A 23,170-nucleotide genomic window follows, 5' to 3' on the forward strand; every position below is an offset into this window, starting at 1 on the left:
TTCTTGGCTGCCTCATCAGCCAACATGTTCCCCCGGCCCTCAGGAGTCTCCTCTGGCGAATGCCCCGGTATCTTGAGCACAACGACCTCTCTAGGAAGCTGGACTGCCTCAATCAACTGTTTCACCACCTCCCCATTCCTGATGGGGGTCCCCACTGCGGAGAGAAAACCTTGTTGTTTCCACAACTCCGCGAAATCATTGACCACCCCATGTGCATACCGAGAGTCAACATGGATGTTTGCCGTTCGACCCCTTGCATACTTGCAGGCCTCCACCAGAGCATGGAGCTCCGCCTGTTGGGCCGAAGTACCGGCGGGCAACCCACCCGAAGCCACAACCTCAAACTCACTGGTGACCGCCCACCCTGCTTTACGAACACCCTCCTCCACCATTGAGGACCCATCGGTGAACAAGATTAACTCTGGATTTTCCAGGGGAGTACTCCGTCTCTGCTCCGCCTGCTCCATGGCCTCAACCACCCCGTGGCAAACATGTTCCCCCACTCCCTCCTGTTCGGTGGGGACCAACATGGTCGCAGGATTTGTTATCGTCGCTCTCTCGATCACCACCCCCGGGGCCTCTAGCACCGCTAGCCATTTTCCCCACCGGGCAGCTGTGACTTGGGAGGCCCGGTTCATGGTCAACAACGTGTGCACCGCGTGTGGACACTTCACCACTATGGTCTGATCCAGCACCAACATCAACACTGTCTGCACTGCCAGGAATACCGCCTGCACCGCCCGGAAACAGGGGCCGAAACCCTGTGCCACGGGGTCTAGACAAGCGGAGTAATAACCCACCGGTCTTTGGCGGCCACCATGCTCCTGGGTCAACACAGCCGTCATGTACCCATCCTTCTCTGCCACGTACAAAACATAGGGTCTACCCGCGTCTGGGAGCCCCAAGGCCGGAGCCCTAACCAAAGCCCCTTTTAGGGCCTCAAACGCGGCTCTCTGTTCCTCGTCTAGTTCAACCCTCTCCCTGGGCCCCGGGCTTCCTTTCAACATCTCCGTGAGGGGCTTCGCGATCGTCGTATAACTATCCACCCATGCCCTGTTGTAGTTACACATTCCCAAAAAGGACTGCAAATCCCGAACCGTTTTGGGGACCGGCGTCTCCCGGATGGCCTTGGTGCGGTCTTGGGTGATCTCCCTCGTTCCCTGAGAGATCCTCAGACCCAGGTAGATCACCTGTTCCTGCATGATCTGGGCCTTAGAGAAACTCGCCTTATGACCTCGTGCCCGCAAATGGTCCAAGAGTACTCGGAGGTCCCTCTCATGCTCTGCCTCACTGGTACTAGCCAGCAAAAAGTCGTCCACATAATGGACATAGGCGGACGTGATGGTCGGCGTCTCCAATAGGTGGCGCCGCAATGCCTGATGGTACACCGTAGGAGAGTTGTGGAGACCCATTGGTGTCCGGAGGAACTGGTACTGCTCTCCCTCGATGGTGAAAGCGAACCACGGTTGAACCTCCTCCGCCAGTGGCACACTGTAGAAACCCTGTGTCATGTCAATCACTGAAAACCAACAGTGTTCTGGTTTCAAGGCCCCAAAGATGGTGGACATATCTGCCACCAATGGTGTCAACTTGTCGACGCTCTCGTTGGCCACTCGAAAATCCACAGTCAAACGCCACTCCCCTGTCGTCTTTAATACCGGCCAGGCAGAGCTGTTGGACGCGCTGGGGGCCTTCTTGATGACCCCCCGCTCCTCAAAGATTTTTAGAAGCGGCCGTATCCCATTGAGAGCCTCCATGCTCAGAGGATATTGTCGGGTACATGGCGGTGGTTTTCCCGTGAACCTCACAGGTTCCATGTCCAACAACCCACAGTCGTTTTTGTCCGCGGCCCATATTGCATGTTCTGCAACCTCCGCCTTCACCAGGCATCTCAAACGCCAAATCATCTTTCCCCCTTGGAACTCTATGGAAGAGTCCAAGGCCATCAACACGTCCAACCCCAACAGGGGCTGGCACACCGGCCCCACCCACACCCGTGTGTGCAGGGTTTTGGGAACCACCTGCAAGGAGAACAGATTGGTCTGTCTCAAATAGATTCCCCCCCCCCCCCCTCAGCTCCTCCTGCGCGCATCACAGTATCACTCAAAGACACCCCGGTACCAACCATGTCGGAACCCGGGACCGCTGTCAATTCCGCCCCGGTGTCTATTAAAAAGTCAATGTCCTTTTGTCCATTCATTGCTATGGTAACGTACAGGCCATCTCCCCGTTGGGTGACTGCAGCCTGAAGTGCTCGAAGCTGGGGAGGGATACTCAAAAATGGCCCGCCGCTGGTGGCTGTGGCGGTGGCAGTGTCTGAGTCGATGCCCCCAGCAACACGTCTCGATCCACCAGGGGGAGGGACATCAACCTCTGAAAATCCTGTAAATCCCGGAGGGTCAGGCCGGTCCCCAGAGGGAGGGACGTGGCCCCCGTGGCCGCGGCTGGCTGTGCCCTGGCTATTGCGGGTGGTCCTCGTGATCTGGGGCGGCGGACCCCGTCACACTCGCGTGCTAAATGGCCCATCCTCCCACAGTTGTAGCACGACCCCCACTCCCAGCGGGACCCCTCTGGGCTCGTACTCCCACGCCCCGGCCAACCCTCAAAACCCCTCTCCCAACTGGGCCCCTCTGGGCCCACCCCCCGTGGCCCCACCCGACCGTCCGGATAGGAGGCGGCATCCGGATTTCCGGTCAACACTCGAACCTTGGGCTCTGCAGCATCCTTCATGATCTGCAGATCTCTGTCTAACCTACTCAGTGAATCCACTATGGCTCCATAGCCTGCCCGCCCCCAGGTGGGAGTGGACATGATTAAACCGTTTTGCAGCCGAGGTGCCACGGCTGCCACAAACGTTTGAGTCAACACTGGGCACTGTTTCTCCCCGATATTAGCTTCTGTAATATCATCTATGCCACTAAACCTCACAAAAGCGACCCTGAATCTGTCTTCGAACTCAATGAAAGACTCGGTCTCTCCTTGGCGACAGGCCAAGATCTGGGTCCAGTCCGCATTGACCCGGGAGAGTTTAGCTATCCATTCCCTGACTGCATCCCAACCTGCGTTGAGGTCCTGCCCCTCCTCTCCCAGTGCCATGTTGATAACCTCGGTCAGATCCTGTCTCTCTCTTGTGGAGAGACGATGACTGAGAATGGCCAGGGCATCCCATGGGTGAAGGGAGTAAATCCCTTTTAATTTATTCAATTCATCCCATGCCCCCAGGCCAGCGGTGCGGGGATGACGCACCTTCTCACACCACCTCTCAATATATTCTGGTTTGGCCGGAACATAAGAGGTGTGCACTACTCGCTCTCCAGCTACAGTCTTGGGCCGATGTATCTTTAAAGGCCGCAAACTTTTGGGGTGTGAAGTGGAAGGTCCCTCTCCTTCCTCTGATTCACCACTACTATCCTCAAAGATATTCAAATTGAAGGCCTCGAGAGGATTAGAAACCCCTGCTCCCTTCTTCTCCCCTTCCACGCCAGATCTCTCCCCTGCCTCCCACCAGCCCCCTGCACCATCCCGCGTTCACCACTGGAGGGAGCCGGAGAGCCACCCCTTGCCCCTCTTTCACCCGGCTCTACCGTCTGGGGAGGCACGCCTGTCCTCCCAGCCCCATTATTGTGGTGACGAATGGTTTCCGCCTGTCTCTCAACCTCCTGCTGTAATCTCAGCAGATTCCCAGCCTGTGTTTGTCTGATGTCATCCAGGGCGCGAACCTTCTGCTTCTCAGATTTCAAGAGACGATCTGCTTCAAGACGCGCGACCTCAACCATATTGCGTCGCGCCTGGCCCAAAATCACAATGGCCCATATCAATTTATCCTGAGCCTCCGAGAGACGAGTACATTTTCCCAAGGCCTTTCTAATGTCGTTTAATTTCCAATTTCCTCTCTCATCTGGCACTACCTGGTATTTGGACACGATCGTCCCCACCACTGTTTCCAAAGCCATTTTCTCATGAATATATTTGGTCACACTGTCTTTGATGGCCTGTATCGACACATCCGGGGGAGCTACCCCCCCCCCCCTTTCTCTCGCGTAGTTTTTTGTTTTTGGTCCTGCATGACTTCAAAAGTGCGATCCAAAACGATGTCTAGAGTGGGAAATTAAATTTAAAAAATAATTCTCTTATCCAAAAAGAAAACCACACTGCACCAGCAAAAACCGCAGTTGCCGATGACTTATTAGAAAAACTCTTACTAATTCAGAGTTTCTTTACACAGTCCTAAACATACAACAGAGCTGTCCGTTGCTCTATACCCTACGGGGCTGTCTACCGTCGCCCTGGAGCTGTCACCGTCGCTCTATACCCTACGGGGCTGTCTACCGTTGCCCTGGAGCTGTCCCGTCGCTCTATACCCTACGGGGCTGTCTACCGCCGCCCTGGAGCTGTCACGTCGCTCTATACCCTACGGGGCTGTTTCCGTCGCCCTGGAGCTGTCCCGTCGCTCTATACTACACACAGGGCTGTCTACGTCGCCTCCCGTCTCGTTAAACTCAACCAAAAATAACAAGGAAAACCTCTGTCTACACAAACTTCAACATTCATCAAGTCTTATGATCAAAATGGGTTATTTATTTTACGTGTGCTTGTTCACAATCCTTATCTTTGTGTTGGCATGTGAGATTAAGCCCATAAATCAGCTTACGTTTAGAATTCTGGCTTCCTCCCACGCAGCAATATCCAGCTCACGGCAAACCAAGTTTGTTAGATGTTCCGATAATCCCAGTGAGTGATGGCTATACGATAGGGTCCTGCGTTGTGTACTTTTTTAATGATCCCTCTGGTGTGCTCACGGAAACATCTGGTAATCCCCGGGCAGAATGAACACCTCACACGATTCAGTTGACAGTCATCAAGGAGAACATTTATTCAACCAGACAGGGTAGTTTCACAGGAATAATGTGGTCTTCCTTGACATACGCAGCAGCTTGTGATAAGGTCCGGTGATTTAAAGTTCATTTGATAAAGTCCGTTAATAAAAGTCCAATTGATCAGCTCCTCATAATTCACTCTCTCTCTCTCGTTCCGTTATTCCTCAACTGAAGATGAAACACCCCCCCCCCCCACCTCCTCCTGCTCTCCATCCTTATCTCAGGAATGCTGTTATGACTGCTAGGCACCGGGTCGCCTAGCGACCTGCTCCAGTCTTGCCCTACTTACACTTTCTGGAGAGAGGGGTCACACCTCTTCTCTGCCATGCAGAGAGTGACTGTTTTGCTCCCATCAACATTCATTCGTATTATAATCACAGACGAATCACCACAATTCTTCACTCTGCTATAACTACAGGTGCAGTTCTTTACATTATAGGTGTATCTACTGTATGATGCAACCTCATTACTGCAATGATCAATTCAGAACATTAATATATGGTAATAAAAGTGCCAGTTCAGAATGTGAACTTTTAAATAGATTAAAATAACTATGCATCACGTTTTTAACGAGTTTGCTTAATAATAAAAAGGCACCCATTTTCTTTCTATGGGTTTATGACTTCATAGAATTGTTGTAACATGATTGTGTTAGCTGGATAACAATGGTATCATATTGATCATATGTCACCATATTGAATAAAATCATATTGGGCCAAAAAGTGGTGATATTGCCAAATTTCGAGTTACTTTGTGTGTGTGTGTGTGTGTGTGTGTGTGTATGTGTATGTGTGTGTGTGTGTGTGTGTGTGTGTGTGTGTGTGTGTGTGTGTGTGTGTGTGTGTGTGTGTGTGTGTGTGTGTGTGTGTGTGTGTGTGTGTGTGTGTGTGTGTGTGACAGGTGCAGCAGCCTAGCGAGTACAACAGGGAGACTTGGGCTCTTAACGACAAGGAGAGGCTGAAGTTGGTGCCTGTGCTGCACGGCCATGGGAACAAGCTGTACAAGCAGGGGCGCTACGAAGAGGCCACGCAGAAGTACAAGGAGGCCATCGTCTGCATAAAAAACATCCAGACTAAGGTGCCAAGCTCATCTCTCCAGTGGGCAAAATACCTATCTGCATGCCTGGATTACCAACTGGGCATACAGGACAAATGTCCCAGGGCCCCTGACCATCAGGGGGCCCCAGACCACCAAAGGCTCAGAGAGCCGCAATATTCTTGTGAATATTAATTGCATGATTTCAGTCATTTGAATTAGAATATGTGCCCATGCAAGCATAATTTAATTTAATTGAAAGGGGCCCATGCATACTGTTTAAAGTACAGGGGGCCCAATTCCCTTTCCCCCCCCCCCCCTCCTTCGGTTATGTCTGTTCTCTGAGGGATTAGTGTTTAACACCTAAACGCCACACCCACATCTACAGTATTTTGTCAGAATGGAGGTAGGTGAATTCCAATGGGTGAAGGCAATCACAGAGAAAGAGAGTGTTTACTCTTGAACAGGTTCAACTTTAATAGTAAGAACACAGAGTAAATTCTAAGAGAGACAAGTGCTAATAGCACAAGTGGAAAATAAGGTAAATGGGAGCTTATTGGAGGTCCAGAGTAGAACCGTCCGCGTTATCCCCGAACGCAATTAGTGAAGACCTGACAATGAACAAGCAGAAGAGAGGTATGTTACATAGACACCAAATACCAACATTCCACACACACCCCCGTGACAGCCAATCAGGAACCACCCCTAAGTGACAGCACTAATTGACAGGGAAATGACAGGTGACAAGCCCAGTGACATATGCCAGGAATGTGGGTGGTCACCGACCACAGTCGGTGTCCAGAACGTAACAGTACCCTCCCCCGACGAACGGCACCAGACGTTCACCTAGGAGCCTCGGGATTCAGCCGCCGGAAATCAACGATCAGGCTGGGATCTAAAATATCCCTTTGAGGCACCCAAGAACGCTCTTCTATCCCGTACCCCTCCCAATCCACCAAGAACTGAAACCCCCTACCCCTCCGCCTACAACCCAGTATCCTCCGCACCGTGTAAATGGGTTGACCGCCAATAAACCGGGGCGGAGGAACCACAGGCAGTGGCGGGGCCAAGGACGATGAGAGGAATGGCTTCAACAGGGACACATGAAACGTCGGATGAACCCTCATAGAGCTCGGAAGTCGTAGCTTGTAAGCCACTGGATTAACCCGATGAATCACTTTAAATGGTCCTATAAAGCGAGGAGCCAGCTTCTTGGATTCCACCCGGAGAGGGAGATCCCGGGTGGAAAGCCAAACCCGCTGCCCTGGACGGTAAACTGGAGCCGGACGACGCTTACGGTTAGCCTGCCGTTGGGTACTAACCGAAACCTTCTGTAGCGCCTTCCGAACCTGTTTCCACGTCCTGCGACAGCGAGCCACATGTGCCTGGGCCGAGGGCACCTCCGCCTCCTGCTCCTGCTTGGGAAACAGAGGAGGTTGAAAACCATACTGGCACTGAAAGGGAGACATACCGGTAGAAGAGGAGAGAAGGGTATTATGCGCGTACTCAGCCCAAGCCAACCTCCTACTCCACGTTGCCGGACTACCGGCAACGTAACATCTCAAGACCCCCTCCAAATCCTGGTTGACCCTCTCCGTCTGCCCGTTCGACTGCGGATGGAACCCAGACGACAGACTGACAGAGGCGCCGAGGCCGGCGGCAAACGCCTTCCAGAACCTGGAGGCGAACTGAGGTCCGACACGATATCTACTGGCAGCCCGTGGACCCGAAAGACATGCTGTATAACTAAATCAGCAGTCTCCCGGGCCGAAGGAAGCTTGGGGAGAGGGACAAAGTGAGCCGCCTTAGAGAACCGATCCACCACCACCAAGATGGTGGTGAACCCGTCCGAAAGGGGAAGACCAGAAATAAAGTCCAGAGATATGTGTGACCAGGGTCGTTTAGGAATAGGAAGTGGTCGGAGGAGACCCGCCGGTGCCCGTCGAGAGGTCTTACTACGTGCGCACACCGGACAGGCCGCCACAAAGGAACGCGTATCCCCCTCCACTGTCGGCCACCAGAACCTCCTACGGATAAATTCCAGGGTCCTGGTTGCCCCTGGGTGGCTGGTGAGGGATGACGCATGTTCCCACTGTAGCAAGCGTGAGCGCGCCACCTTGGGAACATACGACCGTCCCGGAGGACCCCCACCAGGATCGGGCTCCCGCGTTAGCGCCGACCTTACCACCTTCTCTATGCCCCAAGACACGGGTGCCAAAATCAAGGCCGGTGGAATAATGGGATGGGGCTGCTCCTCCCGACCAGGAAGATCAAACTGGCGCGACAACGCGTCAGGTTTGATATTCTTGGAGCCGGGTCTATAGGAGATGGTATATCGAAATCGTGTGAAGAACAACGTTCACCTGGCCTGGCGAGCGTTAAGGCGTTTAGCCCCTTGGATGTAAGCCAAGTTCTTATGATCAGTCCAAATAATGAAAGGATGTGCCGCCCCCTCTAACCAATGTCTCCACTCCTCCAGTGCCAATTTGATCGCCAATAACTCCCGATTACCCACGTCGTAATTACGCTCGGCTGGTGACAGACGGCGAGAAAAAAAAGCACACGGGTGCACTTTCCCATCCTTTAAGCATTTCTGAGAGAGCACCCCCCCCCACCGCGACGTCAGAGGCATCCACCTCCACAATGAACGGAACCTCCGCGTCATGGCGGATCAATACAGGAGCGGATGTAAAACGATGTTTAAGATCGCAGAAGGCCGACTCAGCCCTAGGCGACCATTCAAAGCCAGGGAGAGAGGCCTTAGTGAGAGCTGTTAAAGGATTGGCTAAGGCGCTAAAGTTGCGAATAAAGCGCCTGTAAAAATTTGCAAAGCCCAAAAACCGTTGTAACCCCTTGAGCGACGAAGGTCGTGGCCAGTCCAAAACTGCACTCACCTTGGCTGGATCCATGCGCAGATCGCCCTTCGTCAACACAAAGCCCAGGAAGGACACGGTGTCCGTGTGAAACACACACTTCTCAGCCTTAACGAATAGTTGATGCTTGAGGAGACGGTCTAGCACCTCCCGAACGCGCATTTGGTGTTGCACCATATCGCGAGAAAAAATCAGGATATCATCTAAGTAGACAAACACAGACACCCCAATCAAGTCTTGCAGCACGTCGTTAACCAGGGCTTGGAAGACTGCCGGAGCATTAGCCAAACCAAAGGGCATGACCAAATACTCATAGTGCCCATTGGGTGTGTTAAATGCAGTCTTCCACTCGTCTCCCTCTCTAATCCTGACCAGGTTGTATGCATTACGTAAGTCAAGTTTAGAAAAGACCTGTGCCCCCTGTAAGCACTCAAAGGCCGTGTCCATGAGGGGTAAAGGATATCGGTTCTTGATGGAAACGTCATTCAATCCCCTATAATCAATGCATGGGCGCTGATCCCCATCTTTTTTATCAACAAAGAAGAAGCCAGCGCCGGCAGGGGAAGTGGAAGGGCGTATGTGCCCCGCAAGCAATGCCTCCTCTATGTAGGTGTTCATGGCCAAGGTTTCGGGGCGTGAGAGAGAGAACATTCGCCCGCGAGGCGGGGAGGTACCGGGTAGAAGATTAATGGGACAGTCGTATGATCTATGAGGCGGAAGTGCTTTAGCACGTGTCTTGCTAAAAACGTCCGCCAGGTCCCAATAGATCTCAGGCACCCCTATCAAATCGGGATTAGAGGATAGATCAGAATCTGCCACGCTCCCCACCATCCTGGAGAAAGAGGGAGGAGACAAAAGAGAAGAGGGGGGGGGGAGACAAGGGTTTGGGCAAACTCCCGCTGACGATCGACTTGACGTCGGCCGCCGTTGAGAGTTCGCCCGTGCTCCAATTAATGACACGAACACATGACGACAACCAGGGATGACCCAACACCATGACAGAATAGGGGGAAAAGATGACAAAAAATGTAACCCATTCCCACTCCCCACCCGCCACCCGGATGTGTAAAGGAACTGTGCGCTGGGTGACGCTCCCACTGCCCAGAGGCCGACCGTCCAGGGCATAAACTGGTAAGGGAACCCCTAAATCCTCCACTGGGGTTCCCCACTCCTTCACCAATCCCACGTGAATAAAATTGCCCGCCGCCCCTGAGTCAATGAGAGCCTTAGTTCCCCTAATGTCACCCCCACAGTTGATCGCCACCTCAAAAAATGTACGAGAATCCGTGGTTTTGGCAGGAATGAGCCCACCTGCTGGCGCTTTCTCGAAGCCCGACGGCGCACCTTCCATTCCCGATTGGCGCCGAGCCGATACAGCCTGGACCCGACAGCTGCCGAAGCGGTGACCGGTGCGGCCGCAGCGGAAGCAGCGTCGCTCTTTGATGAAGCGCTGCCTCTCGTCGTCCGAGAACGACAGCGCTCCAAGCTGCATGGATTCATCACCCAGTGGCCCACTCATGTAATGCATGGAATTATCAACACCAGGAGAAGAAGGAAAACATACCTGGGTGTTGTTGACATGCTCCTTCTCCCTCTCCCGGTGCCGATTGTCCATCTTGATGGTGGTGTTGATTAGCACTTCCAGCTGCTCGGGGATCTCACGCGCGGAGAGCGCATCTCGCATCCGCGCTGAGAGTCCCCTGACGAACAGAACCACGCAGACGTTCTCCGCCCAAGCTGTCTCCCGAGCCAAGATCCGAAAATTTATAGCGTAAGCTGCGACCGTGCGGAGGCCCTGCCGGCAGTCGAGAAGACGACCACCAGCCTCGAAGATCGAGAGTACCCGGGAAGTATCGAATACTCTTCTCAATTCCCGGGTAAAGGCGTCCAGACTGTCGCAGATTATCGCCCCCGCCTCTAATTCCGCCGTAGCCCAGGAGAGAGCTTGACCGGTGAGCAGTGTGATAATATACGCTACCTGCGCTGTCTCCGATGGAAATGATCGTGGTTGCAGCCGGAAAACGAGTAGACACTGGGTGATGAATTCCCGACAACCATCCGGTGATCCGTCATAGCGAGCGGGCGCCTGCAGATGTGGCTCGTGGGACCGTTCCTGGACCCCGAACACCCCCCGACTCTCCTCTGCATGGAGCGCTGCTTCTCCCGTCGCCGACTGAACACCAGCCACTCCTTCTTGGGCTTGTCGGGCTGTGGCCAACGCCGACTGCGCCACCGCTTGGGATGTTCCGACGACCCCGTTGAGTCGGATTAACTCGGCGCTGACCAGCTGTTGATGTTCCTCCATCCGTGTCTGGGCTGCTCCCTGCGCCTGGAGCATCTCCATGATGGCCTCCATGGAATTCTGATGGTCAGGTCTTCTGTCAGAATGGAGGTAGGTGAATTCCAATGGGTGAAGGCAATCACAGAGACAGAGAGTGTTTACTCTTGAACAGGTTCGACTTTAATAGTAAGAACACAGAGTAAATTCTAAGAGAGACAAGTGCTAATAGCACAAGTGGAAAATAAGGTAAATGGGAGCTTATTGGAGGTCCAGAGTAGAACCGTCCGCGTTATCCCCGAACGCAATTAGTGAAGACCTGACAATGAACAAGCAGAAGAGAGGTATGTTACATAGACACCAAATACCAACATTCCACACACACCCCCGTGACAGCCAATCAGGAACCACCCCTAAGTGACAGCACTAATTGACAGGGAAATGACAGGTGACAAGCCCAGTGACATATGCCAGGAATGTGGGTGGTCACCGACCACAGTCGGTGTCCAGAACGTAACAGTATTTAACAGGGAGGGGTGGAGTGCTCTTTTTAAAGTCCCAATAGCTTGATTGCTGGGGCTAAACACACACAAAAAATGCTCCAGAATGTCAACACTAGTGTTGCCACCCCTATCTGTCAGGTGAGGAACTACTGCTGTTTATTGTCAATAATACTCTGTAATCACAAATAAAAAGCATTGGTTATCACAGATAGTTAGCTCTATTCACCTTTAGCTATATTTACCTTGCTAGCACTGTCAAGGGGAAAACTGTGGTAGCCTTGCCTCCAGCTGTCAATGTTAACAACAACAAACACATGCTGGGGCGTAAAGGTATAGGGGGCGCTGTTTCACCACAAATCAGAGATTGGGGCTTTAAGTAAGGTACCACTGTTATGATGGATATCCTCCCCCATTTTAAGTGGAAACGGTGTTAAACTAAGAAAAACACACCAAGGAATGCATTCTACATCGGATAAACCAAATGCTCTGAGAAAAAGGTCTCTGTGGTCTCTGTGACTGACTGTTTGTCTGGCCCAGGCCTTGTAATCAGACACTCCAAACACTCCACACATCATGACCTGAAGTGAGTGAATGGGTGAATGTGAGGCATAGATTGTACATACATATTTATCCAGGCATATACATGTTAATCCAGTTTGAAGCTGCTGGTGCCTCTGGAAGTCTGTGTTAACCTTTTTTTGCGTGTGCATAGCGCACAACGCTGGGCTTCAAAAGTGACGAAGAGCGTGCTCTATTTCAGCTGGATTTTTTTTTTTTTTTTTTTTTTTTTTTTAGCCAGATAAAACATTAAGAACAGGTTTCTTATTTGCAATGTCGATCTGGTCAATGGATCTGTATATGTAAGCTCACTCTTGCTAATTTCTAAATTGCCTACACAACCTTTAATATCAGGGTGCGAAATATCCAGTAGCAATCGGGGGGGTCCCTGGCATGCTCCTTAAAGTCAGGGGTTCCCAAACTTTTTCCTGTGAGGCCGGGGTCAGTTTGTAACAGAAAAAGTGTGACGATCGCAGGGGTGCCTAAACGTAAACATGTATTGTTTTCCAGAAAGCCACACATAACCAAATATTAATAACCCTTTCCGGGATCTTCACAGGGAAAAAAAAGGCAGGAAATAAATAATAACAATATTTATGAAATAAATATACAGTACCTACAGACCACCTAGCTCTAGCTCTGTACTATTTAAAAGCACAGTGCAGGACACACTCAAAGGTTATCGCACCTCAGAGATGGCAGTGGACATGTATGACAGGACAAAGGCCATATGTAATGGCCTTGGGATTGAGGAACATACTACCAGCCAAAGGAGGAAGCAGAAAAGGATGGATCCCTCCTGGATGATAATAATAATAATAATAATAATGCATTTTATTTATAAGGCGCCTTTCACAAAAAAAACACACACAAAAAAAGTCCACAAATCGGTGAATGAAAAAATTATAGGATCAAATGAAAACTACTACTTACTAAACATGGATGTTTAAAAGTACTAAAAACCAAGAAAAATATCAAACACTAACAAACATTCAGCACAGGCAATGGGGATGCTGCCATCTTAAAAAAGATAATAATAATAATTATTATTATTATTATTTTAAAGCTCCGGGGCTCTAGGGGGTCGGGCCAAATGTGGAGGCGGGCCGGCCCCGGCCCGCAGGCCGTAGTTTGGGGACCACTGCTTTAAGTCTTCCATAGGCTACATTACAAGGTTTCATGAATGCAAATCAATGGACAAGGCTTTACACACATCACCAAGGCTAATAACTAGGCAACAACTACCCCCTGTAACAGCAATTGCACCGCAATTGCGCGCGGTATCTGCTCCGTCTATGCGAGCGACACCGATTATACTTACCGCGTCCGCACGTTGGTATGCGTGACGTAAATGTTGTGAATTTCGTCACTGCTCTTTTAGTCTTGTTTGAGACTAAGTGCGCTGCATGACGGTTAGAATGTCGTCCGACTTGCTCTGGAAATCTGACTATGCAAGTCGCGGAAGTCTCACAGGAGCAAGGCACTTGCAGTCTTCAGGGCTAGGCGACACAGTACCTCTCAGCCGACTGCTTGATGCCATGCATGATGGGAAACGACTTGCTCTGGTCTGCGCAAAGTGCCCATTGGTTCAGAAAAGTTGTCACCACCCACAAGGAAGTTATGAGACGTCTATCTAGTCTCATTTATTATTATTGGATACAGGAGTTTGTGTACCATGAGCTTCTTCAAATAACGTTACTCTATCTTATCCATCATTATTCCAAGATAACTTCATTAACTGTCAGACAGACACCAAATTATTTCTATCAGAGTACTGACATTCACAATTAAACGCTTTACACATTACTCATAAATGCTGTCTTAACACATTGAGTGCCACGCCCCTTCCGGGAAGTGACCTGGCCTTGCCGTCCATTAACCCCATGTAAACGTAGTTGTAGTTTGTAGAGCTAAACCTATATTTTATATTATAGCTATGGGTCTAATAACACCGTCGAGTGTCAGTGAGTTGCTTCCAGTCAATGTGCAAAAAACAGATAATTTTTTCATCTGTACATTTCCGTTTTATACCGTTTTGAATATGAATATAGTTTGGGTGCTTCTGAGTAATTCCAGGAAAAAGACGTGAAAACAGCATTTTTTGTGTAATTCAATAAACACGTTGTCATTTTTCGCCTGATTATCGAATCTTCCTGAAATCAACATTATCATTATTATCCTTCCTTGTGCAGGCATGCAATGTGGTTTAGACCGGCGCCCCCCCCCCCCTCCTGCACCCAATGGCACACAGCCACACACATAAAACACAGATAGCTTCAATCGCGGTAGAAAGAAATATCAGATCAACGCAAGCTTATAGAGTCCTTACCTGGTATCTGATGTAATGCAAAAATCCAGTTATCTGATCGCCATTCCAGTTATCCACAGCGATCCTGTCTCCGACGTTGTTGGGCATTGCACATGAACGGGCGGGCGGGGTCAGTTGTCCAAACCATCCCTACAAGCGTGTGTTTTGCCTGAGTGTTTAGGACCCACGCCCACACCGCAGCTCGGTAGAGAAAAGAAACGACCCCGTTTCTAATGGAGTGCAATAATGGCTGAAGGCGTTAGAGGGCAGTATAAGACCGTCTGCCAGCTCAGACACACTCAGAACAGTATGCACAAGGTGCCCCGCTGAATTATGAATGACAATAGCGAATAAAAAAAATACCGTGAGAAAAACGTAGTTCTACGTTTCCTGCACTCAACCGTCGGGCGACAGAAACGTAGTTCTACGTTAACGGCACCCAATGTGTTAATGACCATCTCTGCAATGAAGATCATATCAAAATAACAATATCAACCTCCCTGAAAAAATTGTTGGTGATTGCTTCAAGACGATTCTACAGACGGACTGTTTTTATCATCGGAATATAATTATTATAATGATAATAAATACGACAATTACGTTTTGCATTTATAGTCATGACTCAATGAGCAATCTGAGCATTACCGCTCGTATGTACAGTATACTTCACTAAGCCATCTGGCTCACCTGCCGTTTAACCCAATCATGCAATATAGTGAAAGACTAAAAATAGATTAACGAATTCCATATAAATCCATAGTTCATTAACGATGCAGCAGCTGATTCTGTATACTGAATACTGTATCCTGCACACACGCACACGCTCCATAACGCGACAGCGTTCTGTTTGGCCTCAATATATATAAATGTGTGTGTGTGTGTGTGTGTGTGTGTGTGTGTGTGTGTGTGTGTGTGTGTGTGTGTGTGTGTGTGTGAACATGAACGTGATATCTGCCATTGCGAGACGAGACGAGGCAAGCAGGCTATAGTCAACTCTGAAGTGTTCGACTTTCTGACTCCTCCCCCGGCTGTAATCGGCTACTCTCGCTTGTTTCCAAGGCGAGCCGAAAGTAATCTCAAGCAAGCCTAATGATACTCCTTCATAGATGCGCTTACTTACCACCAGATCTCTGAAAATGTTAGGTGCGTCGTTTTAAGTGCGCGGTACAATTTGCGCCGGCCGTTGTGAATTGGGAGTGTTTTTGGACGAGGCTCATTTGCATGTTCCGCCCATATTACCTTATTTAAATACGTGCTAATAGCACCGGACGCAATGCTGATAGAACGCAGTTAGCACCTCATTTCACCTGTTGCGCCTCCTCTGTGTTTCAGAGCTATTTGCGCTGGCTTAGCGTCAGAAAAAGCTGTGCAATCCCCTTGTGAATTTGCCCCCCAGGGTATTCAATCACCATGACAACTATGTTTTCTGTTTTCATACATGTGAATACATAAAAAAATGTGTTTGCTCAATTACATCTAATCAGACAATACAGCACACCGCCACATGGTGATGTGACATCATGCTGTGAGCTTTTAACCCCCCCCCCCCCCCCCCCCCCCCCAAATGAGAATAAAGTGGTTTAGAATATTTAATGAAGCAGGGGAGAACAGTGGGGCAGGGGGCAGATGAAGGGCAAGGAGTGGTGAAGAGACAGACAGACGACGTGGGTAGGTGAGGTGCAGAGGGTGCAGGCTGGTGGGGTCCGTAGGTGGAGTGCAGGCAGGTGAGGAGTGGTCCTAGACATCAGAGAACAGAGATTAATACAAGGCAGGTCACCAGAACACTAAAAAAAACAAGAAGATATAGTTCTAGAGACCCTGTGAGGAGTAAACAACACTCGGACGAGGAGTGGATGGAGAACAGGCTTCTTATCCAGGATCTGTGATGGGTTGATAGCAGGCAAGTGTGTAGACAGGCACAGGTGGGTAGGAAGATGATGAGGCGGGGACAGGAAAAGGACCATGTATGATCACAGGAACCTGCTGACAGAAAGGTGAGAACCATGCCCTGGCTGGGGCTGTAACTCTACCCCATTCAAAATAAGCAACTACCCAAGTTCAAAAGAAGCAACTACCCCCATTCAAAAGAAACAACTATCCCATTAAAAAGAAGAGAAACTTGCGTGTTTCCTTGTCTGATTAGATGAGAAGAGCCCTAACAATGTGTCTCCCCAGGAGAAAGCGTGGGAGGCGCCATGGCTGAAGCTGGAGAAGATGGGCAACACCCTGACGCTCAACTACTGTCAGTGTCTGCTGCGCATGGAAGAATTTTATGAGGTCATCGAGCACACCAGTGACATCATCAACCAGCACCCAGGTCATTACAAAAAGAGTGGAGATGTGTGTGACGCCGGTATGCTCAAAACGTATTTAGACACAACACAAACATAGGAGCATGATTTATGGAAATAATTAAAAATACTACTTTGAATTTCCAAGCACTGCATGTGTGATAAAAGTTCTAGCCAGTGGTTCTCAAACATTTGTGTTGAGGATCCTGACATTGATATACATTAGGACCCTGAAATGAACATTAGGCCCCCGAAAATGTATACACATTAGAACCCTGACATTGATATACATTAGAACCCTGACATTGATATACATTAGAACCTTGACATTGATATACATTAGAACCCTGACATTGATATACATTAGAACCCCGGACATTGATATATATTAGGATGTGGACATCCATTTATTTTGGACTTTTGTTATTATATATGATGAAGTCCAGCATTACTTTAACTGTTGACTGTAGATGAGGAAGTAACCGATCAGAATAGTCAACGTATGTTTTCTCACTGGGCTGAACTTCTACTCAATTAAATAATGGAATTAAACTATTTTCCATTTTTCTGGGGACCACCTGAAACTTCCCCAAGGACCCTGTCTGCACAAGTGGGCGTTAACCTGTTAAGCTGTAGCCCTATTTTCAGAAATTTCACCTAATTACATGCCTAATTAAATGGAAGATTGCTTCCACTTCTACAAGGTAAATTTGCATGTTCTTGGTATCTAGGAACATCTAGGGACCTGGGGGTATGTATTCCCAGTGTCAGAAATATTGTGTCTGTTACTAGGCTTGAGTAAATTGTAATGAAAGAAAGGAGAATATGAATTAAGATTTTTTTTGCATCTGTGCCGGTGAATAACACCATGATACAATTGGAACCGAGCTTGGTCACTGAGCTCATTCAGCACCTTCTTGAGATCAAGTGTACAGAAAATCTAAGCAAATGAATAAAGGGAAGATGATTAAACAGAAGGATTTGTAGATACAGTAATAAATTAGAATCCATTTATTTATAAATTCATATTTGACCTTGAACTTGACCTTGACCTTATTATGGCCAAATCATACATCTATGGATAGGGAAAAGGCTCCTCTTTCCACTGGCAGTGTTAGATCTGGATTTAGTCATTTCCTCTCGGTTTTACGATAAAAGAGATATAATTAGCATTTTTCTGATAAATTCTTATTTTCGGTCAATCTTAAAAACATTGGTAAAAATGAAAATATACACTTTGACTGCTGTTTTGATAGGGTTAAGGTCTTTACTCTTGGCTACATTTGAAGAAGAAACACAACATTAACCTAAGGTGTTATTGAGATTATTGACTAATTAGCTGGGCAGGTGGCATAGGCGGAGCTCAGAGGATCTCGGGCACATCCTATGTGTATGTGTGTCACAGGCAGTGTTGGGAAAGTTCACTTTCTACATGAACTAGTTCAGTTCACAGTTCACACATTTTTTAATGAACTAGTTCAGTTCATAGTTCATAATTCAAAATGTTGAACTAAAGTTCATGGTTTCAAAAATGAACTAATTTATAGTTTATAGTTCTTTTTTCAATACGTTGCTGCAAGCTATTATTTGTCAAATGTATTGCCACAACCCATATAGAACCACAGACAGAAATCAGAATACTGGCATTTCCATAACGCTTTGCTGCCGCCCATTCAGTCCACACTAGTAGCAGCTGCAGCTTTCATCTCTACAGTATATTTTCAAAAACACGAGGAAAAACGTGCTGCTTGAATGGTCTTTATTAAGTATAATAATCTAAATATACTTAAAGTACCAAAAGTGAAAGTAGTCATTGTGCAAACATATAACATATAAACATGTGCCGACATAACTCTGTACTAACACAACACGAGGTAGGAAGAATCAGGCTGAGGTATGAAACTAAGGTTGTACCTCAAAGTTCAATATTCAAAGTGCAAAACATTTACTGACTTTAACTAAAACTCTTTTAAATGCTCATACGCCGACGCCGTAGTGGAGTCTGACTCTGAGCGAGTGCTGCTGCTATACTACCCGGTTCCGCGGTTCCACATTGTTCTTGTTGTGAAGAGTCTGATGACGTATATTTTTGTGCGACAACCAGCGGTGACAGGCAGCGTACGCGTCACAGGCAGCTTGCGGTTGCCAGATTGGGTGGTTTTTTCCGCACTATTTTGAAGCCTGTTTACGGTGTGTTTTAACTGGGTTTTCGGCTGAAAGGCATATGAAATCTGGCACACTTTTGAACGCCGTTATAATACAGTGCTGAGAATGAACGCACTTTTGAACGCCGTTATACAGCGCTGAGAATGAATGCGTTCTCAATTACGTTCATCTAGCGGAAATACAGTACGTTCAGTTCACGTTCGCCCAAAATACGAACGCGTTCATGAACGATCGTTCATTGAACGCGTCCAGGTACATCACTGGTCACCAGTGTTGGGCAAGTTACTTTTAAAAAGTAACTAGTTACAGTTACTAGTTACTTCTTCCAAAAAGTTACTAAATGACTTACTCAGTTACAAATTATAAAAGTAACTAGTTACTTTTTACATAAACAACATACACAAATCTAAACTATTTTAATGTTGCTGTGGGACAAAGTGAGACTAGCCTCCAATCAAATGCCATGTATGTAGATATTATAATTACTATGTTTATATAGTGGATCATACAAATACAAACACAACAGATGTTTTGGAACTTTTGATATGTATTGCCCCTCAACAGGCCACAACTGGGCAACATTAAATTATGCTTGTTAAGCACTATACAAAAAATAAATAACAAATATATACTGATTGATTGAACATTTTAATTAACAGATTGCAGAATGGGTACAGTACAGTACAGCTCAATACACACAATTGTTAAGGGGATGCAGATCAGAGAAAGACTTTCGTCTTGTTTACATCAGGGTCCCCCATTTTCAATTCATGACATTTATGGCATACATAACATACAGATATAAGAATCTAATCTAATCATCTAAACAAATCTAATCATGACTTTTAAGACATGCATGACATACAGATATGTATATCTCTGAGCACCTGAAGACTGTGCTATTAAACCAGGAAGTGCAGCACTATGTCAGCAGAGTAGAGCCTCCACTACTGCAGTGCCCTGCGCTGCAACACAACTAACACAAGAGTGAACAAAAAATGCTTGTTGACTGCTCGCTTGTGTTGTTCGTTGGATTCGTTTTGGATTATTTGGGCTCGCCAAACAAACTATCAAAACGTACACGGACCCGCGGTCTCACGTTGACTGAACTTGCTTGTGTTGTTGCTGTGTCATTAAGCGCCAGGTGGCGCTGTAGGCGTATGGCCATTTGTGCCAGCACTGTAATGCAATGGGGGTAGATGCCGTGTTTGTAGTGCTAAAACTATATTAAATATTATAGCTATGGATCTAATAACAATGTCGATTGTCAGTGAGTTTCTTCCGGTCAACATGCAAAAAACAGATAATTTTTTCATCCATACATTTCCGTTTTATACCGTGGTGAATATGAGTATAGTTTTAGAGTGATCCTGTGTAATCCCAGGAAACTCCGTCAAACAGCGCTTTACTGCATTTCATTATAAATCGTGCCATTACTCGCCTGATTATTGAATCAATCTGAAATCAACTCTAGATTATTGGTATTATGTTTCATCATGCATGCACGAAAGGGGGGGGGGGAAGCCGGCCCTCCATGCTTTGATCGCAGCCAACGGGACACGGCCCACACACACACCACAGACACATGCTGCGATCGCGGGAAAAAAATTATCGGATCAATGCTAGATTGATAATATATAGTCCTTTCCTTGTCTATGATGTACTGGAAAAAGAATAATCCAATTATCTGATTGCCATTCCAAATACTGGTTGCGATCGTGTGTCCAACGTTATCCACCAAAGAAAATGAACGAGGGGGCGGGTACACTCGTAGATGCCATCCCTATAAGCGCTTGTCTTGCTGGAGTGTTTAGACCCCACCTGCACGCTGCAGCTCGGCCAGGAAAACAAACCACATTGTTTCAAATGGAGTGCAATAGCGGCCGCAAAGCGTTAGGCGGCGGTATCGGACCGTTGCGGTCTCAGACAGAGTGCCACACAGTCCTACTGGATGAAGGATGTGCAGGATGAATTACGAATGGAAATAGCGAATAAAATAAATAACGATCATAATAACGAGTATACTCGTTGTTGGCGTCCAACGTTTGGCGGGCTATAACGAGTATACTCGTCATTGGCAATTAATGTGTTAAACACTGAGTGTAACGTTCTGGGTTTATGTCCTCTTCCAGAAGTAGAAACCTTACTGCCATTCTGGAGTACTTCACCCTGTTCTCTGTAATTAGCACTGATTGACTATCACCTGTGGTTTGTTGTCACTAATTACTGTGGTTTTGCCTTTATAGTAATCCCTTGTTCTCTGTCTGTTGTCGGATCTTCGACAGAACTACTGCGAGCAGTCGGCCACAGATGAAATGGAACGTCTTGTCTTTGCTGTTATTATTTAATTCTCTTTTCCTTATATACCCTCAGTTGAAGCCTGGCTTCTTATTCGTTATCGTTACAGTTTCTTGCTCTAGTGATTCTGATAATAAAAGAACACGTTTTCTTGAGAAGAGCAACCACATCTCTGTCTCCTTATTACCTTCTACTATTGGAACTCAACTCCTACCTTGACTTGTAACACAGAGTTTATGTTATGCTTTGCTTTATCCACCCTGCAAGTGAAAATAAAACTTTTTAAATGCACTCAATGAGACGACCTGATTTACTGTCAACAGCACCACGCGTTGGAAAGAGCTTCGTACCATATCCCTCACTGGCATCTTTTTGTTGTTCGGTTGCCCTTATAATATATATAGAATTAATTAATCGATTGCCATTTCAGGCGACAAAATCCGTTCAGCAGTTCTCTAGTTACATGCAGATATGTTAGGCGTGCGCCAAAGTAAGTACACATTACCACGCCCGATTCCCGGGGTTCTAGCTCCGTCAATCATTTGGCGATCTCGAGATTTTTTGGACAGGGTTGTAGCCAATGAGTGTGGCTTTCCAATTACACCCCACATGGGGATCTATTACGGTCTGTATTGATCGATTTATGATAAAAACAGCAGGGTCCCCCAATTGGGAGACCTTACAGCTTAACAATAACTCTTCCTAAAAAGACCCTCCATAGTGACTGATCTGATACAGATCTCAAACAACGTTCTGTGTAAATAGTAGGGATGCTCGATATTGGCTTTTTTACCGATACCGATATACCGATATTGTCCAACTCTTAATTTCCGATACCGATATCAACCGATATCACATTTTAATGCCGATATCAGACGATAATATCGGTAGGCCGATAATATCTGACATAATTTCTATAGAAATGTAAAAAGAATTAAAAAAATTTAAATAAAAATTTGAAAACCGATACAGATATTTTCCGATATCACATTTTAATGCCGATATCGGCCGATAATATCGGTAGGCCGATAATATCGGACATCCCTAGTAAATAGTAATGGTAAAGAACTATCACAGATATGTCGATACAAGATCTTCCCTCAGAATGCTTACAGCACTTTCCTGTGGACAATTTGACACCAAACAGAGGGTATTTGCAACCGTAGGCACAGTGAAGGTCTTCTACATACATGTGTTTGTACTGTATGTCCCCCCAGGCACAGTGAAGGTCTTCTACATGTGTGTGTTTGTATATCGCCCAGGCGCAGTGAAGGTCTTCTACATGTGTGTGTTTGTATATCGCCCAGGCGCAGTGAAGGTCTTCTACATGTGTGTGTTTGTATATCGCCCAGGCACAGTGAAGGTCTTCTACATGCGTGTGTTTGTATATCGCCCAGGCACAGTGAAGGTCTTCTACATGTGTGTGTTTGTATATCGCCCAGGCACAGTGAAGGTCTTCTACATGTGTGTGTTTGTATATCGCCCAGGTGCAGCGAAGGCCTTCTACATACGTGGCAAGGCCCACATAGAGGTGTGGAACGAGGCTGAGGCTTGTCAGGACTTCAGCCGAGTGCTGGACCTGGACCCTGGCATGAAGAAGGCCGTCAAACGGGACCTGGCGGTACTCAACATGCGCATGGAGGAGAAAAACCAGGAGGACAAGAACAAGTACAAGGGCATGTTCTGACCAAGGAGCAAGGGAGGAGACGTCAAGCTAGCAGTATAATAGAGGATGATGTCCATTGTAAACAAATCCATGGGACCAGTAGGATCATGGAATTAACATAGGCAGTGCTAGCAGGTGCTAAATTAAAGGGGCATTTCACCAAAAAACAATGCAGATTTATTTTGCACATATATTACACATACTGTATTGCGATTTTAGATGTTGATGTTTTGTGTGTCAGGCTCATTGTCTGGCCCCATGTAAAGGAATGCCTGCTCATAAATGCAAAGAACTGTGGTAGGGATGTACTCGTACTC

General features: G+C 47.5%; 1 protein-coding gene across 1 annotated transcript in view; it reads left to right on the forward strand.

The window, feature by feature from the left end:
• Positions 1–22,874, forward strand: part of aipl1 (aryl hydrocarbon receptor interacting protein-like 1) — a gene marked incomplete at its 3' end in the record, with an annotated part of 34,053 nt that extends 11,179 nt beyond the window's left edge. Inside the window, exons 3-5 of the mRNA XM_084321011.1 lie at positions 5,778–5,954; positions 16,608–16,749; positions 22,675–22,874. Coding sequence (XP_084177137.1) covers positions 5,778–5,954; positions 16,608–16,749; positions 22,675–22,874 — 519 coding nt within the window. The remainder of the gene's footprint in view (positions 1–5,777; positions 5,955–16,607; positions 16,750–22,674) is intronic.
• Positions 22,875–23,170: the final 296 nt, after the last annotated feature.

This window comes from Notolepis coatsorum (genome assembly GCF_963971535.1).
Source record: "Notolepis coatsorum genome assembly, chromosome: 1".
In the NCBI taxonomy this organism is placed as follows: domain Eukaryota; kingdom Metazoa; phylum Chordata; class Actinopteri; order Aulopiformes; family Paralepididae; genus Notolepis; species Notolepis coatsorum.